General features: G+C 36.8%; 3 protein-coding genes and 1 pseudogene across 3 annotated transcripts in view; 1 reads left to right on the top strand and 3 right to left on the bottom strand.

Moving 5' to 3' along the window:
- Positions 1–23,687, bottom strand: part of MMP26 (matrix metallopeptidase 26) — a 355,123-nt gene that overhangs the window by 105,689 nt on the left and 225,747 nt on the right. The gene's annotated exons all lie outside the window — the stretch shown is intronic.
- Positions 1–23,687, top strand: part of RHOG (ras homolog family member G) — a 1,041,648-nt gene that overhangs the window by 48,872 nt on the left and 969,089 nt on the right. The gene's annotated exons all lie outside the window — the stretch shown is intronic.
- On the bottom strand, positions 4,919–5,902 carry LOC126935118 (olfactory receptor 51T1). Its single transcript, XM_050756326.1, has one exon. The coding sequence runs from the start codon at positions 5,900–5,902 to the stop codon at positions 4,919–4,921; it is 984 nt and encodes a 327-aa protein (XP_050612283.1).
- Positions 10,334–11,242, bottom strand: LOC126935279 (olfactory receptor 51H1-like; annotated as a pseudogene).

The raw sequence follows: 23,687 nt of genomic DNA on the forward strand, positions 1-23,687 counted from the left end.
TCTGTTTCTCTTAACTTGTATTTTGTTTCCTCAGAGGAATTGCATTAATCAAATTTATTGGCATGTCTCTAGCGCTTGTACAATGTATAAAAAATTGCATCTGACTAGTAGTCTAACACATTTCCCAATGTTTGAAAAACAAACAAAACAACAACAAAAAGTCTTTAACGACTCAGAATATGTTGATAAATTACAAGCACACCAAACATCTGACATGATAGAAAACCTATTGCCAAAATAAATAGGGAGTAACTATAAATTTCAAGTCAATGAAGCTGTCCTGAAAAACAGTTCATGTTCTGCTCAACCACAAGAAAATGGAAACATATTTTCATGAAATAAACAACAAAGTTTTTAGTTTTTCTCCTAAACTCAGAAATTCAAATCTGTACTTGATGGAAATAACTCAAGTCATAAAATGTCAATAAATATTTCTGGATCAGAAGAGTCAGTAGGCTAAATATTGTCTGTTTCTCTCAATTATCCAGCAGGTTTAATACCTTTCTAATTAAGTTTCCAGTAACATTTCTTTTGTAATTAGTAAAATAATTCTAAAAACAGAGATATAAGAGTAAACTGAAGAACATACAGTAAAAATAAGTACATTACAAACTTTAATAAAGCTTAATATAATAGTGAGATTTATTAAACAGCTGTAAAATTGTGCAGTTTACTCAACAAATCAATGAGAACAAAAAAATAGAATAATCACACTGTAATATATATCATATAAGATCTGAAAATGTGACCTATAATCAAGAAATATCAGAACTTTATATAAAATTGATTGAGTAGTCAAATAACACAAGGAGGAAAAATGAAAACCTATACAACATTTCGTATTTGTGTGCATGTGATTTTTATCACCCACAAAAATTAAATTAAGAATTAAGTACAAAGATAATTTTAAAATCTACTGAAATATAAGCAAACAAATCATGTATGGATGGGAAAAATTTTCTGATTAAATAACTGCAATGTAACTACAATGGAAAAGTGAAAAGAAAAAAAGCAACAAAGTCTCTTACAAATAATCCTTACGGTTGTGGTTTTATTCTGGGTTTGCCAACAGGCTGTCTGTCTAAAATAAAGTCTTTTGACCTTAATCCTTGTTTGGGGTCAGATGCTAGAAACTAGATATATCTTGGAATTCTTGCACTTTTGAATAATAGTTGTATTTTTTTTCCCTTTGATGAGGGTAGAACCAAAGATATATTTATTTGGCAGCAATACGAGAACAAACAGCATTACATGTATTTATTGAAAAACAATTAGTTATCTGCATAACATTGGAGGTCAAAATTTAGAAGATAGTGACAATAAAATGTACTTAGTGCTGACCAGGTACTAGGCATTGGGCTATATGTTTACCGGAATTAACAGTATTTACTTTTGCAAGAACCTGGAAAGGTAGATTTTATTACTTCCTCTTCTTCTGTGAGTTAGGAAGTTAAACACTTACGAAGTTTAATGACTTTTGTAAGAATATAGAGCAATAAAGTGTTAGAAACTTAAATCTAAGCCCAGTCTGTATGATTCCAGAGCCCACAGCTTCAGCCACTACAGTTGGCCAACACAAGGAGACCAACAGTTATTTTGCCTCCTTCTAAATTTAATAATTTATATTTCTGGAAATCAATAAAGATAATCAGAGATAGAATCAATATATATTTATAAGAAAATATATCAGGGTTACTGAAGTGTTAAGTAATAGGAAACAGTAGCAAAAACCATCACATACAAAGATGATGACATGTTATTCACCAATGCAACACAGCATCAACAACTAAGTGGTGTTTGCTAAACCCTGTATTGGTTGTTAAAGATTAAGTTAAACATAAGACACAGGCGTACTATCATGGAGTTCAGGTGGTGAAGAAAACAAGTAAATAAGTAATTAAATTAGCAAAATATGGTAATTTTAATCATACACCTAAGGAAGCATATGTAAAAGAATGGCAACAGGCCTATTTTGATGGATAATGAAAGCAAAGCTTCCTAGAAGTAAAATCTAATACAAAATATAATTTAATAGAGAATAATGAATAATAGCAAGTAAATATTTAAGACATACATTTGCATGTAAACCATTATCTTCGTATGTATGCCCATGTGTTTGTTTATTAAAAAAAGATTAGGTTATATACAGTCATGAGTCACTTAATAAGGGTTTTTTTTTTTTCTGAGAAATGCATCATTGTGTGACTATCACATAGTGTATTTACATAAACCTAGAGGGTATGGCCTACTACCTACCTGTGAAATAGCCTATTGCTCCTAGACTACAAAACTGTGCAGCATTTTACTTTACTAAATACTGAGGTAACTGTAACACAATGGTAAGTATTTATGTTTGTTTAAACATAGACAAGGTACAGCAAAAATACTGGTATTATAATCTTACGGAACTGCTGTGGCATATGAGGCCCACTGTTGACTGAAAGGTCATTACAGGGCACATGACTATATTATATAATTTCTCCGTAGGATTGCAAATAATTGTTATTAGATTTTAAATATTTTTTTTCTATTTCTCAATACATTCACACATTTTAATTATATATATGACACTCATAATCAGAAAAACTCCAAATATATAAAATACATTGCTTAAAATAACAAAACACAAATTCATAGCCTATTGACAATTACCATAGGGATGGAGTACATTGATGAAATTTTTTTGGTGTTGAGTGAAAAGGTTGCATTTTTAGTCAGGTATAAAAACTACATTTTTGAGTAATAGAAGATTAACACACATATAGCAGACTATTTTATGACTGTCATAAAACTGGAAGAAAATCACACATTTTCACAATTGTTCATCTAAAAACCTCTGGAATTTAATTATATTGTATACTTTAAAGGAGCCACATATCACTTGAGGTATTACCCTGCATTCAAACATAGCAATATTTGTGAAGTGAAAAGTGTGAAATAAATAAATTATGGTCCAAAAAATATGTTCACACAAGTTCCTGTTAGGTTTTTTAGCCAATAAATATTGAAACCAAACATAAGAAAGAAAAAAAATTACTGTTTTTCCAGATGTTTGGAAACTTCTCCATTGCGAATAGAAAATTATTGATCTACCAGGGTAAACTTTTAGAAAAGTCTTCAAAAGAAGCAATTGTAAAGCCAGAGACATCTGAAATAACTGACGCAGAAAAGTTTGGATGGTTAGATTAGTGTGTGTTCTTGGATGTCTTCTCTGCCACAAGTCAATTTCAGGGTCAGAGACTCTGCCATAGTATGATACTCTCTGAGGGAAATTGTATGGCATCAGATATCTAGAAACTAGATATATCTTTGGGTTCTTACACTTTTGAATAATAGTTGTATTTTTTTTGTTTTGATGAGGACAGAACCAAAGAGACATTTATTTGGCAGCAATGTGAGAACAAAAACGTGAAAGGTAAAATACTGAATTGTGGTATAATAGAATACAAAGACTTCCCTCTGAGTGCACAAGGCCAAGAAACATTTTAGCTACAATAAGGGACTTGGAGTTTGAAAAACTGAATTTTATTTATAATTGCATTACTTTATAGGATGGTCATTCACTTGTTTTTCCTCACCTAAAAAATGTGTGAGTCCTGCCACACGCTTTTATGTAATCTCAATTACCTGAATATAATGCATAAAAGGAAACTCATGCAAATAATTTTAATTATAAATGATATGTGATTATTGTTGGTAAAGGGAATTGGAGCCCAAGCAAAGCAAAATCACAAAGTTGTCAGTGCTTTTGAGCTGAACAACGTAGCTTGAAAGAAAACTGAGGTCAAGAAACCAGACTGGGGCTGGTGTTCCCTATCTGCCAAGGAATAGGAAGGTGATATAAAGGGAGGAGACAGGTGGCTCAAATCAGAGTACCTGCTTGGTTCACAATGCTAAGACGTGAGTTATCCTAGGTCGGATGAAATTGTCAAAACTGTAGACAAAAAAATTGAAGAATTATCTTCAGCTCCTTAACAACTCTGCACCTGAGTTTACTTCTTCACAAAACAAATGTTATCAATAAAGGCAATCTAGAAATTCCCTATTAAAAAGCATCAAAGCTACTGTGCAATTCTAGAGTGATGAGTATACCAGAGGGTAGAAGCAGTTAATAGCTAGGTAGACAATTAACAACCCAAGAAACAAGAGCAAATAGAAAAAAGCTGCAGCTCTAAGAGTCAGCAGCGGAGTAACTGTGGACTCAGGATTAGAACTATATTAGAATATATAGGCAATGAGAAAATAATGAAAGTCAATGTGTAATTTTATATATTGGATGGATTGGAGGTATACAAAGTACTAACTAAAATTGAAAAGTATCACTTCTACTAAGAGGAAGAGGGATTAAAGAAAGATAGAGGTATAGAGAGTATATTTGTAAGAATACAGCGCTCTCTAGAAGTGACACCAGGAACTGAAACCGATGTGTAAGATTTTCCTAAAGTTTTTAATTATAACTTTCTACATCTGTGTCTTTGTGAGCATATGTAACTTCTCCTTTTACCAGCTCAAGTAACAACATTTATTGCCTCACTGGAACTGTCACCTCAGGGGAAAAAAAATTGTTCAGCTGGATGTGAAAATAAAATTGTAATTTATTTCTGTTCTAAAAACTATTGTTTTAAAGGAGATAATTAAATTGTTCTACTATATTAAAGTGACTTTATTTTGCTTTTATATGCACATGAGTCATGTCATTGTTTAAAATGGTTCAGGGACATATACTCAATTAATTTGGTTTTAAATTATGGTATTAAAAAAATAAAACTCTTTGATAAGCTCAGGGGAAAACTACTGTCTTCTTCCCACTCCTAAAATTCAATTGGAATTGACTCAGCAACCAGAATGCCTATGGATAAGACTGCCCCAAGTCCCTTTCTTTCCTAAGCATAATTCAAGTCCTGACAATTTCCTACCTTCAATCCCATCTTCCTCTAAGACCCCTCACATTAGGACCCCATGAACCCTTGGATTGGAGCAGCTGGAACATAGCCTGGCGGATTGTCTTGGTCTTCAAGCTGTAAATGATAGGGTTCAGCACAGGTGGTAAGAGCAGATAAATATTGGCCAAAGTGCTACAGAGCACCCTTGGGGTAGAGTGGAAGAGGCGGTGTGCCAAAGAGAGGCTGATCATTGGCACATAGAAAACAGTGACCGCACAGATGTGACAGACACAAGTGCTGAGAGCTTTTTGTTGCTTCTTTCGGGCCACAATGCTCAGAACAGTACGGAGGATCAGGACATAGGAGAAAAGAATAAACAATACGTCAGTGCCGTTCAGGTATAGCTGAAGAAACAATCCCCAAAAACTGCTGATCCAAGGTTTGGAATAGGTGTATTTGATCACTTCTGGGTGGTAGCAAAATGGATGGGAAAGCTCATGACCCCCATGAAAAGATGCAGTGTTTATGGCTACAACAACGGGAAGTAAGAAAACTACTGGTCTAATGCAGATGACCAGCCCTATCACCAGGATCATCCTGTCCGTGAGGGTAGCAGCATAGTTCAGTGGGTTACAGATAGCCACGAAGCGGTCAAAGGCCATGGTTACCAGCACCGAGGACTCCAGCAAGGAGAAGGCATGCACAAAGAACATTTGAATGAAGCAAGCTTTAAAGCTGATCTCCCGTGCATGAAACCAGAGAACACCAAGCACAGTGGGAAGGGTCGTAATGGTCAGGCATAGATCAACAGCTGCCAGCATGGAGAGGAAATAATACATGGGCTTGTGGAGTCTCCGCTTAGTAATGATGACAAGAAAAATCATACTGTTTCCCAAGAGGGCAATGGTGTAGAGACAGCATACTGGAATGGAGATCCAGACATGAGCACGTTCCAGCCCAGGGAATGCAGTGAGGAGGAAAGTTGAGGAAGACGAAGTGGTGTTATTGAATATTGCCATGGTTGGTTGAAGACACTGAACTATGAGGAAAGAAAAATAATTAAGATTCTTTATATATATATCATACATTTAATTAGTCATTTTACGTACAATTGTAAATTTAAGGTAGTTATTTCTCTTCTGTTTTAAAGACAGGAAATGGACCCAGGAGGGTTAAATAGTATGTCTAGACTAAAATAGTTAAAATACAGATTCAAATTCAAAACCAAATTTACTAACTCCAAAGTCTATTATTTTTTACTAAACTTCTGATGATCAGAAAGGCCAGGCTAATGAGACAATTTGGAGAGCTGAATGTTGTAATTTCCTTCTTTTAAAATACAAAAACTTTTAATGTCCTCTTATATTTGTATATGATGTATAGGAGGGATGGAGATGAGAAATAAGCAAAATAGAGAACTATGTTCTCATGACTCATCTAAAGAAGAATGTTTGTGGAGTCCAAGTGTTTTTAAAATTATGTATAAAAGTCTACATATGTTTGTATTGTTTTTGTCTTCATGTGCTGATGAATGCAAGGGGCATTTGGGGGTGCAAAAGTAACTAAGCGATGAGATGCTTATAAAGCAGATGTCAGTTGTCCTCTGTTCTTTGAATGGTATCTCATAAAGGCAAAGAAGAAATGACACTGGATAACGCAAAGAGGGCAAGAGGAGAGGAGACAGTGGCTCAGTTTGCTGCTGGGGAAATTTTCCCTGTGGAATGGAGACAGAAGAAGCAGCAGAGGGCTTTCTCTCTGTGAGGTCATACACTCTGGAGCCAGTGGTAGGTCAAAGTTCAGTTCCTAAGTTTATCAAGGTTTTCTCAACATTGCCAGCTAACCAGAGCAATATGTAAGTGCTTTCTCTCTTCAGGTACAAGTCTCCATCTGACTGGCCAGGAAGAAGGTAGCATCTGCCCATTCATATACAGAAGACCAGGTGAAATTGTTTGAATAACACTCACTCAACTCAATAACGGAGTGACCCAAAGATCAGCATCCCTATTTTCTGGCATCCGTAATGTTACAGACCCATCCTCATCATTTACCAACCCCTACCTTCTGTTAATTTGTTAACACTGAATTATATTTCCTCCACAATTCAGAATATACCCTGAAAGTTCCATGACATATTAAGCTAAAACTACCCTCTGCTTCAATCTTTGCCCCACATTTTGCTTGGACCTTTCACGTGGTGCTTAATAATGAGGCACAGCTGATATTGGTAATTTATATATGCGAGTACCATGTTCTTATTCTGCCAGAAGTTTGAGTTTCTTGAAAGTTTGGGCAAGCATGTTTTTAATCTCTCAATGCCAGTTACTAAAGCAGGATCAGGAAAAACAGAAAGTTTCATTTACCATCATTGACTGATTACCAAACAATTATGGCCACAGAAAGGGAGTTTTGAGTCCTATCATCTTTTGCCTTTGTCTCTTCTTTCTTCTCCTGTCTTCTCTTTCCCTATCTCAATTTCTTCCAGTATCTGTTATACCCCTCTCTTTATTCATCCCATCTTACTTGTAGTTCCCATCAATTTATTGCTTTATCTTCTTCCTCTCCTTATCTTACCATCTCTCATTTTTAAAAAAACTCTCTCCCCTTCAGTTTTTTTTCCCCGTATTTGCACTCCCGCCTTACCTGGTCACATCAGCAGGAAACACCACCAACTTCTCTTCAGTCCCATAACAGATCAGGGACTAAAACAGCTTCCAAAAGTGAGGGCTTTATAGGCAGCCTAGTAGAGTCCCCAGGCAACAGGGAGCATTCTTGATTAGTAAGCATTCTGGTTCGAGTAAGAGTGATGGAACCCATCTGCAACTCAGACATATCTCCAAGACTTACCTTCAAACCCTGCTCCCAGGCCCAAGCAAACCCCATCCATCAGGGGCTGGGAGAAGAGCCCTAGCCCTGGAGGCTGACAGTAATGGATATCTGCAAAAACGGCCTGCCTGGGTCAAATAACTATAACCATTCCTCTTCACTCAGCCTTAGGCTAACGACTCTCAGCCAGGAAGGCTCTCTGAATGTCAGAGCTGGATTAGGAGAGCAGTAAGAGTCATCCCATTGTTCTCTGTTTTCAATATATCCTCTTCCTAAGAGGTCTCATTACTCTCCTGCCCGTTCATACATCCCTCCTCTTACACAGGAACTCCTCCTAAGAATCCTTCCCATTCAAGTCATATCTGGAGCCATCTACCTTCTACGCATAAGCAACCTAACATTTGATGAACACATAATATGTTCCAGAAACTATATCTTTCAAATGCATTGTCTTAATCAACCTTATGAGTTAAGTATTATTATCTATTATTTCCCAGCTGAGGAAATTGAAGCTCAGAAAGATTTTTTAATAACTTTGCTGTCTAAAAGTTAGCAAGTTGCAGAAATGGTACTCAAGCCTATTTCAGAAATGGTACTCAAAATTTTGAAATAAGTCTTATTTCAAAACTTTTCACCTTAACCATCATGCTAGACTACCTTCTAATGTCAACTGTTTCCATTCGGATCTTCAGGAACTATGGTTTAAATTCATCGTCCTTAATCTGTCAGTTTCATAGATTGATTTCCAACTGTGTGCCCACATATGGTTTAAGCTTAGTTTAGTCTGGAATGCAACTATTCACAGTAGACAGTCAATTAATAATCCTGATTATATCTAATCTACCCTGGCTTTTTATACTTTCCCCCACCTTGAGACAGAGTCTCGCTCTGCCACCCAGACTGAGTGCAGTGGCGCGATCTCCACCTCCTGAGTTCAAGCAATTCTCCTGCCTCAGCAGGGATTATAGGCACCTGCCACCACACCTGGCTAATTTTTGTATTTTTACTAAAGACAGGGTTTCACCATGTTGGCCAGGCTGGTCTCAGACTCCTAACCACATGATCTGCCCACCTTGGCTTCCCAAAGTGCTGGGATTACAGGCATGAGCGGCCGTGCCCAGCCCTTTTTGTACTTCTTGAAACATTTTCCAAATATATTCTCACTATATATGTATGAGTCACACTGAGTAAAGATGCTTATCTCAGTATCAAGGAAGATCAAGCAACTTTATAAAGTTACACATCAGGTAATGCTCAGATGCATAAGTAAACACCACCCCCTTTTCCTGGTTCCTATTAGTGAAGATGAGTGACTATGAAATTTTCAGATAAGATTTATGAATATTAAATGAGAACAGAAAGAATAGAAAGTATTTCATCAATCTTAATATAGTTATCATTAATTCATTAATTCAAAAATATATATTAAGTGTCCACCATATGGTCTAAACTACGTTACACACTTGGATTGTGATGAAGTGGGATAAAAGAGACCCTGTTCATATGGAGTATACATTAAGCACAAGTCAGAAAAGCCCTCTGAACAGAAGTGAGGCTGAGTTTGAGTTCTAAAGCTTATGTGAAATTTCTTATTTTTCCAACTCACTGAATGCACCATTTTCTCAAACTCTGCACATGCTATTTATTTTTAATATTTTTTCTTTTCTGATTCCAACCCCTTAAATATGTACACCTTATGTTATAAAATAGATATATAAATAACAAATAAAGGCAAAAGAAAATAAATGTTCTATGTTCATCACTGAATACCAGAGTGATTCTAGTGGAGTAAGAGCAGTCTGGACAGATTTCTCAAAAAAAGTTATTAAAAAATGACATACAACAGAAAACTATTCAGCAATAAACAGGAATAAACTACCAATACATGCAATAACATGGGTGAATCTCAAAAGCATTTTATTAAGAAGCTAGACACAAAAGACTATAATACAAGGTTTCATTTGCATGACACTCTGGAAAAAGAATCATTATAGGGAGGGAGAGCCAATCAATGCTTGCCAGTCAATGCTTGCCCTCTGGTGGGTGACAATACAGTGGTTGACCACAAATGGGCAGCATAAAGAAATCTGGGGAAGTGATAAAATTGTTCTGTACCTTTGTTTCAGTGGTGGTAATACAATGCATTTGTCAAAACTTATAAAATGATATGCCAAAGTGAGTAAATTTTATTGTACATAAATGTTTGAAAATTTCTTATATACAATTTTAAAGTATAAAAGCTTATGTTTTATCAAGCTAAAATAAATTATTGCTCTCATCAAAACCATTATGCAATTTCATTTCACAACCCATTATATTTGTACTGTTCAATACAGCAGCTACTAGTTACATATTACAACTTAAAGTTACACTTAAATCAACTAAAATTAAGTACATTTAAAATTCAGTTCCTCCGCTTGCACTAGCAAAATTTCAAGCAATTAATAGCCATGTACGGCTACTAGTTACTAAACAGCAGAGATATAGAAAATATCCACTTCTGCGGGAATTTCTATTGGATAGTGCTGTGTTTGATACGCTTCTCTAACTTGATTGCATTTACATGGAAATAGTAGATGCCATTAAGGGCTAACCCTAGCCCCACAAAAGGCCTGGACAATCCACCATCAGATCTGCTTGGTCGTAACACTGTACACAATGGGATTGAGCACAGGAGGGAGAAGCAGGTAGATATTGGCCATGAATGTGTGTATTGGTGGTGACAAATGCTTCCCATAGCGATGAATTAGGGTCATACCAATCAGAGGCACACAGAAAAGCAGCGCTGCACAGATGTGAGAGAGGCAAGTGTTGAGAGCCTTGAGCCTCTCTTCCTGGGAAGCAATGTTCAATACTGCCTGGAGGATTAGAATGTAAGAGGCCAAAAGTATCAAGGCATCTAGTACAATGATGAAGATCACAGCCAGCAGGCCATAGATGCTATTGACACTGGTGTCAGCACAGGCAAGCCTCATGGCATCCTGATGGAGGCGGTTGCATGGGAGAGGACACTGGAGTGACAGAAAGGTAACCTTTTGATGAGCAAAGGCACAGAGAGCACAGTCCCCATACTCCGTAGCAGGACTGCTGCTGCAATCTTGCTGATGACACTGTGAGTGAGAATGGTAGCATAGTGCAAAGGAAAGCCGATGGCCACAAAGCGATCAAAGGCCATGGCCACGAGAACACCTGATTCTACTCCCCTAAATGTGTGGATGAAGAACATCTGAATAAGGCAGCCACTAAAAGTTATTGAATGCCAGTTGAACCAGTGAACACTGACCATGGTAGGCATGGAAGACAGTGAAAGGCTGAGGTCAGTGGCAGCTAACATGGCTAGAAAATATCACATGGGCTCATGGAGACTTTGCTCAACTTTGAGGACAACAAGGATGGTGACATTTCCCAAGATCGTGGTGCTGTAAAGAAGACAGAGGGGCAAGGCCATCCATAAGTCTTTTCTCTGGCATTCCTGGAATCCCAGTCAGTGTGAAGAAGTTCTGGTGGTTCTCAGTAGTTTGGCTGAGTGGTGACATAATGGAATCAAGGTTTGACTAGGGAAAAAGAGAAGAGCTAATTAAGTCAAATGGACTTCAACTGGAATCAGTAACAATAAGTATTGAGATGGTAGCTGTAAGAGGAAGTAACTTAAATATTATTCGTGCACACCCATGTTCAGTTTGATACAGAAACCAATATCCTCTGCTTCATGAAGCAAGAATGCTGCTACTAAGCACAAAATTTTAAAATATTTAGGAGAAAGAGAAACAAAAAACCTCCAGTCAACATCTGCACATAATAGGGACATATGCAATTCAGAAATATCAAGAAGCTACCTGTCTTGCAGACTGCAATACTAGGGAAGAATTTGGCATTGTGTATTTACATATATAATAAACATTAACACCAATAACCATGAAGAATATAACCACAATCCTAATATGAGGGCGGTTCATAAACACAGATGTGCAGATATAAACATGTGGATGTGTATGTGTGCATCTTAGTTGCGATCTTAAATTGTTTTGATTTTCATATGATCATTTCCCTCTTCGGTACTCAATTTCTCAATCCTTTCCCTCTTTGACACTTGTGTGATGTGAGATGGAGGAGGAAAGACACACTTTAAGGAATTTAAAGCTCTGACCTTCTGTATTCCTAAGAGTCTGTGAGTACTAAAGGGATCTGAGCCTGCAGCAAGTGAGGGAGGAAGAAGTCACCTTGGCTCCCAAGGAACTTAAAAAAGACCTACTGTGGTAGGAAGAATAATACCCTCAAAGATGTCCTCATCTGAATCCTTGAAAACTATCGACATGCTACTTTGCATGTCAAAAGGGAATTTCCATATGTAGTTAAAAATTAAGAACCTTGAGATGTAGAGTTTATCCTACATTGTCCAGGTAGGCCAAATCACATCACAGTGGTACTTAGAAATGAATAACCTTTGTCAACCGCAGAGAACCAGAAAGATGGCAGCATGAGCAGAACTGGACCTGAATTATAGACATTGAAGATGAAGGAAGGGAACCAGAAGACAAGGAATATTAGTGGCCTTTAGAAGATGGAAAGGGAAGTGAACAGAATTTTCCCCTAAGTCTACAGAAAATATTGCAGAAAAGAATGCCTTAAATCTTGGTTTTAGCCCAGTGAGACCCATTTTGGACTTCTGATCTAACAAACTGTTAAAAATAAATATATATTATTTTAAGCCACTAAGTTTGTAGTAACTTCTTATGGCAGCAATAGAAAACAGATACCCAGGAGCCACATAAGAGTTGCTTTAGTCCCTTTTCAGAAATATCTAAAATCTTCCCATTGTCATTCTCATTTATTCAGGCCTTTTTCTTCAGAATGTTCTTCCATGCAATTAGATTTCTCTGTCCTAAGGTGCATCTAGAAAGGAATTTTGAGATTTACTTTTCTCTTCATGAAGGAGCAGAATGATCTCCAGTACTTGCAAAGAGTTTTACAACTACTCTATGGTTCAGCCAGATTAAATCCATCCATGGAGAATTTCCCAAAAGACAGGTTCAAACATGGTTCAGATTACTGAAGTCAGTGTCCTGGGTGTTAAAACTCATCTAGAAGTTTTTTCCTGTTTCTCCTTAGAGAAGACCCATTCTCTTCCTTCCATACTCCTGTGTGGCCATTCTAATAAACGTCATCTTGAGTTAGCAGCAGCTACATTTCTCACTGTAACTCCAAGTAAGGCCTAGTTACATCTGTGGGGAATCACAGACATTAATGTCTACTACTTGCAGTGAAAAAGATCAGATTAAAATCTTGGTGCCACACAATCAGTTCTCTTCCATTTCAATTTTTTGATGTCGTCTTAAGAACGTATATCCAAATGTGCAGCTGAGCTAATCACCTTTTCAGGCCAGTCTAGCCACAGCTGACAGAAGGTTCAGGACTAGAAGAAAGAGTAGTGCTATAGTGGCTCTGAAATTTGTATTTATCATAACCTTTCTGAGAATCCCAGAAAGGGTCTCCCAGTTAAGAATGCATACACACACACACACACAGACACACACACACTCCTCCCAACACACCACACACACATATATACAAGCAAAGTTCTGCATAAAAAGTAAGTGAATTCAGATATTTTAGAAAACCATCTATGGACCCAGGTTAAGAACTCTTTAAGAAATTATTTTAAATAAATGAAATAGGAGCCTTGGTCATAGAAAGTAACAAAGCCACTAGACAAAATCCAGAGCTACACACAAAAGACAGAGAGCTCTGGATACTTGCGAATGAACAAGACAGAAAAAAGTCACTCCAAATTTCTCAGTCAGTAGTTTAGTGCAGTACTGTCCAATATGGTAGCCCCTAGACACATGCATCTATTTAAATTTAAATTGACTAAATTAAATTACAATTTCACCTTACTTGTACTAACCATATTTTAAATGTTCAATAGCCACATGTGACTAGTGGCTACTGAATTGGATAAAACTGTTGTAGAATATTTTCATCATTGCAAAAAATTTTATTTGAAACTTCAACAACTGGAGCTGCAGACTGCAGACTTAAAGGATACCAACATCCTTGCTGACTCTTGAAAAATAACGGGTCTGATTGGATTGAGGGTCTTTCACTTATATAATAAGTGTCTCTCTTTACCTATATATCTGTCTCTCTTTACCTATATCTCTCTGTCTTTGACTCTGTTTAGGGAAGTTGTAAAGAAAAATCGCTTTAAAAATAAAGGCTCTGGGGTTTGAATCTTAGCTTTATGACTTTTAACAAGTTACTTAATAATCACTGTGCTTAATTCCTCACTTCTTTAAAATAAAAGTAATAGTACCTACCATAGGGTTGTTAAGAGTATGCATTTGGAATATTGATAGAGCACTTAGATAAGCACCAGGAAAATAATAAAGACTCAATAAAGTTCAGATATAATAAATGCCCATGTATTACCTATAAACTTGGTAATGTTTGCTTGACTATAAAAATTACCTCTCAAAAGATTTGTCATGAAATCTATTTATATAATTCCAAAGTTATGCACCTACTTTAATATATACTATTTATATATGTTGATCAAAGTCTGTATTACCTAAATCTTTCTATCCCTCAGGCAGTTTATGCCAACATTTAACACCACTGGCTTGCCGACAGTGGCTGTTGCAGGGTTCAAGACAGTGGATTCAGTGGATCTGTCTCAACGACTTTGCACCTTATCATTAATGTTTACGGTAAAGGATTTAGTGAAAGCAAGCCTCAGATAAACCAAAGATGAAAAGACAATATACTAGTAGAATTCACATGTAGTAAAAATCAGTAAGAACAAGTAAAGAATAAGAAAATTGATTATGAGTGATGAGCAGTCACAAAAGAAACACTACACTGGCAATCTAAGCACCCTAATCCCAGAGACCAGCACAGACCTGCCAGAATTTGGGACAAGGATAGTAAATGAGGCCCCTGATTACTTAAGATCTCATGAACCAAGGAAAAGTTGATCATGTTTAATTAATTTATTGATAAGTGACTTCAAATTTGTTAAGTTTCTACTAAGTACCAGATGCGTCGTGAGTAATCAGAGGACAAAAAGAAGCATTTTTCTTTTTCCGTCCAAGACCTGTTAGCAAAGAACATATGGAAAGCAAGATGAGACACATGAGTGTACTGTATAGCTGGGGTTGAATGAAGGCATGTTTTACAGGTGGGTCCATATATCCAGCTTGTCTCATCAGCTGACTGGCTTAATTCTGTCTAAATAATAGTGGTAGACCATGGAAAGAGTTGAACCTAAACTTTCCTCCCAGCAATAGGACAGGAGCTTCTGTGGCTTCAGAAGTATATGTGGGGGTCAAGGTGGAGAAGGAGTGGGCATTGAGAGTCCTTCCCTTCTATGTAGTGTTGAACTTCACTTGCCATACTCTTCCATGCAGGCAGGAAGATGGAAAGGCTGCTCTCTGAGGAACAGGCATGAGCATACTATACTCTTAAAGGATCTGAGCTGCTGAGTAAAAGCTGGCCCTTTGGACTTGTTTCTCGTGGGATCCATAGACTAGTCTCACTAGGATAAGAAACTATCTGCTATTGACCTTGAGCTGGGACTCAGAAGAAGGTACTCAGGGGTGAGTGGGGGAAGGGGACAATGATCTATATGGCTCTTGTTTTACTGACTAGTTTTTGGTAGAATCACATCTCCCCTTGCCACTTACTTCCCACATCTACAGTTAGAAGTGTTAGTTCTATTTTAATGAAAAGGAGAAGAAAATGAAAAACTAATGCTTGCTGAGCATTGTGATCATTCTAGACTCTTTATTGGTATTTAAAAAACACAAGCAATGTAAAAAGCACAAGCTTTGCATGTTATCCTAGATAGACAATAAAAGGAATAATGGGCAGACATTTTAAAATTATTTTAGTCCTTTAATAATAAACAATCTAATATTTATTGAGTGCTTGTTCATGTTCCAGGCTCCGTTCTTAGCCCTTTACATGTCCTATCTCATTTAGAGATACAAAAACCTTAGTGGAAAAGTACTATTATTATTGCTAATGAATGCACTAGAAAAACAAGGGTCAGAGAAGTTGATTAGCTTGTACCAGATCCCAAAACTAAAGCTTAAATATAGGTTCTCTGATCATTGTGCTTTGAAGTTCTGTTTAGTTCTAAAGGAGAAGATCAACATTCAGTCACAGGGGAGATTTCTGCCATTAAATTCAAATTACAGATAAAAGAGTGAACGGGGCTCAACACACAATCTCCTTCACCTCTACCACTCATTGCTGACCTTTACATTTTTCTACGAACTGTCCATACTGCAGTTTCTGCCATTCTGTGACAAGGTCCTCAAAGGAAGCACTTCTCAGGCCTCAGATTTTTCCCCAACTCACCCAAAGCCTGGTCTAGGAGACAAGAGTCTTTTCTGATGTGTCAACCACAGCAGCACCCTTGCCCAGAATTTCCCCTGGAGTGATTCTGTGGAGACATGAGCATGTGACTTCCTGGAGATGCCCCTGGGGAAGAAGGCTACACAGACCCAGGCTTCTGAGCATGCTAGTCTACTTTTATTCCCAGAGGACCTGGTTTTGCCTAATACAGATCTGTGGTAGCAACCCATCCAAACGCAGAATTATTCTCGGTCCTATATGAATGTGCATCACTAACTATATTGAAATACATTTAAACCCTAGTGCTTAATTTTAATAATTCTCTGTCTAAAAGAAAAAGCTGAAAGAAAAATTCACCCTTGTTTCACACACCATTGTGTTATTTTCCCATTCTCTTTTCTGTTTCACAGCAAAGCCTCTCAACATTGTGGTCTACAATCCCTGTCCATACTTCCCATTCTCTCCTCAATTCACTTCAGTGAATGTTCTTTTTCACACCACTGAAACAGTATGTGCAGATGTCACCAATAATCTGCTTATTGCTACACTTAGCAAAAATTCATTGTCTTACTCTCTTGTTTGTTCTTCAGGATTCAATACAGTAGAATATTGCTGCAATGTTGAATTATTTTCCTTTATTGGTTTCTCTGAAATCATGTTTGTTTGATGTTTCCTCCTACTTTAATTTATACTCTTTATTATTCTTTGATTATATGTCTTCTTCCTAGAGCACTAAATGTCAGTTTATCTTTTATTTGATCTTTTTTCCTCTATTTTAACTCCACCCTTTCACTTACTGATATCATCAACTACCATTGCTTTAAATATCATCTACATACTGATTAACTACAAGTGTGTATCTTCAGGCTACAATACTGCCTTGATCTCCAGATCAGTTTCCTACTTGATAACTCCACTGTAATACAAATAGGAAACTGAAAATTAACATGGCAAATACTGTGAAATGAAAACAAAAATAAAATGTTTTCTTTTCATCTGCTTAAGGTTAATTTCAGTAAATCACTAACCAAACCACAATTCACCCAGTAACCCAAACTAAAATTCAGGTCTTTTCTCCCTCTCGTACACATATCTAATCCATCACCATGGTACTATTCAGTGATTCACTGTGCCATTTTGATTTTTCTATTAACACATTGTTAGCTATATTTTGAGTTATTTTTCTTAGTAATTATTCTAAAAATTATAAAATCCATCTTCACCTTATAACTCTCTAGTTCACGTTAATAGTGTCTTAATCACAGTAAAATATTTCAGCTTTTCCACACTGTAGCTCGATTTTATTTTATCCTTTATGAGATTATTTTAATACATATTCCACCTACATGATATAGACCATATAATTCAGTGTCATTATTTATTTAAACAAGTTGTTTTTAAAAACATATTTTAAAGATAATACAATATTTACATAAGCAGTCTTTTCTATTACTCAGTATCTATCATTTTCAGTGTATTTTCTTTTATTATTATTATTATACTTTAAGTTCTAGGGTACATGTGCACAATGTGCAGGTTTGTTACATATGTATATATGTGGCATGTTGGTGTGCCGCACCCATTGTAACTCGTCATTTACATTAGGTGTATCTCCTAATGCTATCCCTCTCTCTCTCCCCACCTGACGACAGGCCCTGGTGTGTGATGTTCCCCACCCTGTGTCCAAGTGTTCTCATTGTTCATAGGACATTCTCATTGTCCTATGAGTGAGAACATGTGGTGTTTGGTTCTCTGTCCTTGCAATAGGTTGCTCACAATGATGGTTTCCAGCTTCATCCATGTCCTTACAAATGACATGAACTCATCCTTTTTTATGGCTGCATAGTATTCCATGGTATATATGTGCCACATTTTCTTAATCCAGTCTGTCATTGATGGACATTTGAGTTGGTTCCAAGTCTTTGCTATTGTGAATAGTGCCACAATAAACATATGTGTGCATGTGTCTTTATAGCAGAATGATTTATAATCCTTTGTGTATAGACCCAGTAATGGGATGGTTGGGTCAAATGGTATTTCTAGTTCTAGATCCTTGAGGAATCACCACACTGTGAGACAATCACATTGTCTTCCACAATGGTTGAACTAGTTTACAGTCCCACCAACACTGTAAAATTGTTCCTATTTCTCCACATCCTCTCCAGCACCCGTTGTTTCCACTTTTTAATGATCGCCATTCTAACTGGTATGAGATGGTATCTCATTGTGGTTTTCATTTGCATTTCTCTGATGGCCAGTGATAATGAGCATTTTTTCATGTGTCTGTTGGCTGCATAAATAAATGTCTTCTTTTGAGAAGTGTCTATTCATATCCTTCACCTACTTTTTGATGGGGTTGTTTGATTTTTTTCCTGTAAATTTGTTTAAGTTCTTTGTAGATTCTGGATATTAGTCCTTTGTCAGATGGGTAGATTGCAAAAATTGTCTCCCATTCTGTAGGTTGCCTGTTCACTCTGACGGCAGTTCCTTTTGCTGTACAGAAGCTCTTTAGTTTAATTAGATCCCAGTTGTCAATTTTGGCCTTTGTTGCCATTGCTTTTGGTGTTTTAGTCATGAAGTCCTTGCCCATGCCTGTATTCAGAATGGTATTGCCTAGGTTTTCTTGTAAGGTTTTTATGGTTTTAGGTCTAACATTTAAGTCTTTAACCCATCTTGAATTAATTTTTGTATAAGGTGTAAAAAGGGATCCAGTTTCAGCTTTCTACATATGGCTAGCCAGTTTTCCCCACACCATTTATTAAATAGGGAATCCTTTTCTCATTTCTTGTTTTTGTCAGGTTTGTCAAAGATCAGATGGCTGTAGATGTGTGGGATTATTTCTGAGGGCTCTGTTCTGTTTCATTGGTCTATATCTCTGTTTTGGCACAAGTACCATGCTGTTTTGGTTACTGTAGCCTTGTAGTATAGTTTGAAGTCGGGTGGTATGATGCCTCCAGCTTTGTTCTTTTGGATTAGGATTGTCTTGGCAATGTGGGCTCTTTTTGGTTCCATATGAACTTTAAAGTAGTCTTTTCCAATTCTGTGAAGAAAGTCATTGGTAGCTTAATAGGGATGACATTTAATCTATAAATTACCTTGGGCAGAATGGCCATTTTCACGATATTAATTCTTCCCATCCATGAGAATGGAATGTTCTTCCATTTGTTTGTGTACTCTTTCATTTTGTTGAGCAGTGATTTGTAGTTCTCCTTGAAGAGGTCCTTCACATCCCTTGTAAGTTGGATTCCTAGGTATTTTATTCTCTTTGAAGCAATTGTGAATGGGAGTTCACTCATGATTTGGCTCTCAGTTTGTCTGTTATTAGTGTATAACAATGCTAGTGCCTTTTGTACATTGGTTTTGTATCCTGAGACTTTGCTGAAGTTGCTTATCAGCTTAAGGAGATTTTGGGCTGAGATGATGGGGTATTCTAAATATACAATCATGTCATCTGCAAACAGGGACAATTTGACTTCCTCTTTTCCTAATTGAATACCCTTTATTTCTTTCTCTTGCCTGATTGCCCTAGCCGGAACTTCCAACACTATGTTGAGTAGGAGTGGTGAGAGAGGGCATCTCTGTCTTGTGCCAGTTTTCAAAGGGAGTCTTCCAGTTTTTGCTCATTCAGTATGATATTGGCTGTGGGTTTGTCATAAATAGCTCTTAGTATTTTGAGATATGCCCCATCAACACCTAGTTTATTGAGAGTTTAGCATGAAGGGCTGTTGAATTTTCTCGAAGGCCTTTTCTACATCTATTGAGATAATCATGTGGTTTTTGTCTTTGATTCTGTTTATATGATGGATTAGGTTTATTGACTTGAGTATGTTCAACCAGCCTTGCATCCCAGGGATGAAGCCAACTTGATCATGGTGAATAAGCTTTTTGATGTGCTGCTGGATTCAGTTTGCCAGTATTTTATTGAGGATTTTTGCATTGATGTTCATCAGGGATATTGGTCCAAAATTCTCTTTTTTTGTTATATCTCTGCCAGACTTTGGTATCAGGATGATGCTGGCCTCATTAAATGAGTTAGGGAGGATTTTCTCTTTTTCTATTGATTGGAATAGTTTCAAAAGGAATGGTATAAGTGATCTTTGTACCTCTGGTAGAATTCAGCTGTGAATCTGTCTGGTCCTGGACTTTTTTTGGTTGGTAGGCTATTAATTATTGCCTTAATTTCAAAGTCTGTTTTTGGTCTATTCAGGGATTCCACTTCTTCCTGGTTTAGTCTTGGGTGGGTGTATATGTCCAGGGATTCATCCATTTCTTCTAGGTTTTCTAGGTCATTTGCATAGAGGTGTTTATAGTATTCTCTGATGGTAGTTTGTATTTCTGTGGGATCGGTAGTGATATCCTCTTTATCATTTTTTATTGCGTCTATTTGATTCTTCTCTCTTTTCTTCTTTATTAGTCTTGCTAGCAGTCTATCAATTTTGTTGATATTTTCAAAAAACCAGTTCTGGATTCACTGATTTTTTGAAGGGTTTTTTGTGTCTCTATCTCCTTCAGTTCTGCTCTGATCTTAGTTATTTCTTGCTTTCTGCTAGTTTTTGAATGTGTTTGCTTTTGCTTCTCTAGTTCTTTTAATTGTGATGTTAGGGTGTCAATTTTAGATCTTTCCTGCTTTCTCTTGTGGGCATTTAGTGCTATAAATTTCCCTCTACACACTGCTTTAAATGTGTCCCAGAGATTCTGGTATGTTGTGTCTTTGTTCTCATTGGTTTCAAAGGACATCTTTATTTCTGCCTTCATTTCGTTATGTGCCCTGTAGTCAGTCATTCAGGAGCAGATTGTTCAGTTTCCATGTAGTTGAGTGGTTTTGACTGAGTTTCTTAATCCTGAGTTCTAGTTTGATTGCACTGTGGTCTGTGAGATAGTTTGTTATAGTTTCTGTTCTTTTACATTTGCTAAGGAGTGCTTTACTTCCAACTATGGTCAATTTTGGAATAAGTGCTATGAGGTACTGAGAAGAATGTATATTCTGTTGATTTGGGGTGGAGAGTTCTGTAGATGTCTATTAGGTCTGCTTGGTGCAAAGCTGAGTTCAAGTCCTGGATATCCTTGTTAACTTTCTGTCTCGTTGATCTGTATAATGTTGACAGTGGGGTGTTACTTAGTCTCCCACTATTATTGTGTGGGAGTCTAAGTATCTTTGTCAGAATCAAATAGACCCTCTTTGTAGGTCTCTAAGGACTTGCTTTATGAATCTGGGTGCTTCTGTATTGGGTGCATATATATTTAGGATAGTTAGCTCTTCTTGTTGAATTGATCCCTTTACCATTATGTAATGGCCTTCTTTGTCTCTTTTGATCTTTGTTGGTTTAAAGTCTGTTTTATCAGCGACTAGGATTGCAACTCCTGCTTTTCTTGTTTTCCATTTCCTTGGTAGATCTTCCTCCATTCCTTTATTTTGAGCCTATGTGTGTCTCTGCACGTGAGATGGGTCTCCTGAAGACAGCAAACTGATGGGTCTTGACTCTTTATCCAGTTTGCCGGTCTGTGTCTTTTAATTGGATCATTTAGCCGATCTACATTTAAGGTTAATATTGTTATGTGTGAATTTGATCCTGTTATTATGATGTTAGCTGGTTATTTTGCTTGTTAGTTGATGCAGTTTCTTCCCAGCATTGATGGTCTTTACAATTTGCGTTTTTTTTGTAGTGACTGGTACTGGTTGTTCCTTTCCATGTTTAGTGCTTACTTCAGGAGCTCTTACAAGTCAGGCCTGGTGGTGACAAAATCTCTCAGCATTTCCTTGTCTGTAAAGGATTTTATTTCTCCTTCACTTATGAAGCTGTGCTAACAGTGAGTGAGGCTCCATGGGCATGTAACCCTGCAAGCCAGGGACAGGATATAATCTCCTGGTGTTGTTTGCTAAGACTGTTGGAAAAGCACAGTATCAGGGTGGTAGTTTTCTGATTTTCCTGGTACCATCTGTCATGGCTTCCCTTGGCTAGGAAAGGGAATTCCCCAACCCCTTGCTCTTCCTGGGTGAGGTGATGCCCTGCCCTGTTTCAACTCACACTCCGTGGGCTACACCCACTGTCCAACAAGCCCCAGTGAGATGAACCCAGTACCTCAGATGGAAATGCAGAAATCACCTGTCTTCTGCATTGCTCACGCTGGAAGCTGTAGACTGGAGCTGTTCCTATTCAGCCATCCTGGAAACTCCTCCAGTGTTCTTTATTTCTTCCTTGGATTTAATTAATGTCTGGTGTCATTTCTACTCACCATGAAGACATCCCTTAACATTTCTTGGTTTCTCGTAGGGTAGATTTTCTAGCAATAAAGTCTTTAGGCTTGTATTTATTAGGGAATTTATTTATTCTACCTTTGTTTTTGAAGAATAATTTCACTGAATACAGAATTCTTGAGGGTTTTTGTTTCTCTCAGAACTTTATAAATGTCAATCCAATGCCTTCTAGCCTCTGGTTGTTTTTTGTTTGTTTGTTTGTTTGTTTGTTTTTTCCAGATGAAATATCATGCATTGATTCAATCTTGTTAACCTTGTACTTGGTGAGTCATTTTTCTTTTGCTGTTATCAGTCTTTGTATTTCAGCAGTTTTATTGTGATTTACCTATGTGTTAATATCTTTACACGTATTCCAATTTAGTTTTCTTGAACTTACTTAACCTGTAGACTAATGTATTTGTTATTCAATCTAGAACAGTTTTAAAGTTATATTTGCAAGCATTGATTCTGTCACTTTCATTTTTTCTTCAGGAACTTCAATTACACAAATTTGGTATGCTGATATTGTCCCACAAATGTCTGAAACTCTATTTATTTGTCTTAAATATTTTTCTACATATTATTTGGATTTGATGTTTTCTATTTACTTATCTTCATGTTTATAGATTCTTACTTCTACCATCTTAAATCAGCTATTGAGTCTATCTAGTAATTTTTTAAAAAATTTTTGGTTCATTGTAATTTTCAACTCAAATTTCTATTAGCTTTTTAAATGCATTCTTTTTCTTTATGGATATTATGTATTTGTTCAATCACTATCATCACATTTATTTTAATTATTTTAATATAATTTTTAATGGTCTCAACACATTATAATACACTATTGGAATTATTTGTTTGCTAAAATCAATATATGGGCCTTTTCCAAGTAAAATTCTACTGATTGTTATACTTGCTTTAATTTTCAACTTTTATTTTAAGTTCAGGGGTATATGTGTAGGATGTGCATGTTTGTTACATAGGTAAATTTGTGCCTTGGTGGTTTGCTGCACAGATCACCCTATCACCCAGGTATTAAGCCCAGCATCCATTAGCTATTCTTCCTGATGCTACGCCTCCTCACACACCCTTCCCTCCAACACACCTGAGTGTGTGTTGTTCCCACCATGTGTCCATGTGTTCTCATCATTCAGCTCCCACTTATAAGTAAAAACAAGTGTGGTTTTTTTTTTTTTCTATTTCTGGGATAGTTTGCTAAGGATAATGTCCTCCGGCTCCATCCATGTCCTTCGAAAGGACATGATTTCATTCCTTTTTATGGCTCCATAGTATTACATGGTGTATCTATAGCACATTTTCTTTAACCAGTCTATCAATAATAGGTATTTAGGTTGACTTCATGTCTTTGCTATTGTGACTAGTGCTGC

The sequence above is a fragment of the Macaca thibetana genome, chromosome 14 (assembly GCF_024542745.1).
Source record: "Macaca thibetana thibetana isolate TM-01 chromosome 14, ASM2454274v1, whole genome shotgun sequence".
In the NCBI taxonomy this organism is placed as follows: domain Eukaryota; kingdom Metazoa; phylum Chordata; class Mammalia; order Primates; family Cercopithecidae; genus Macaca; species Macaca thibetana.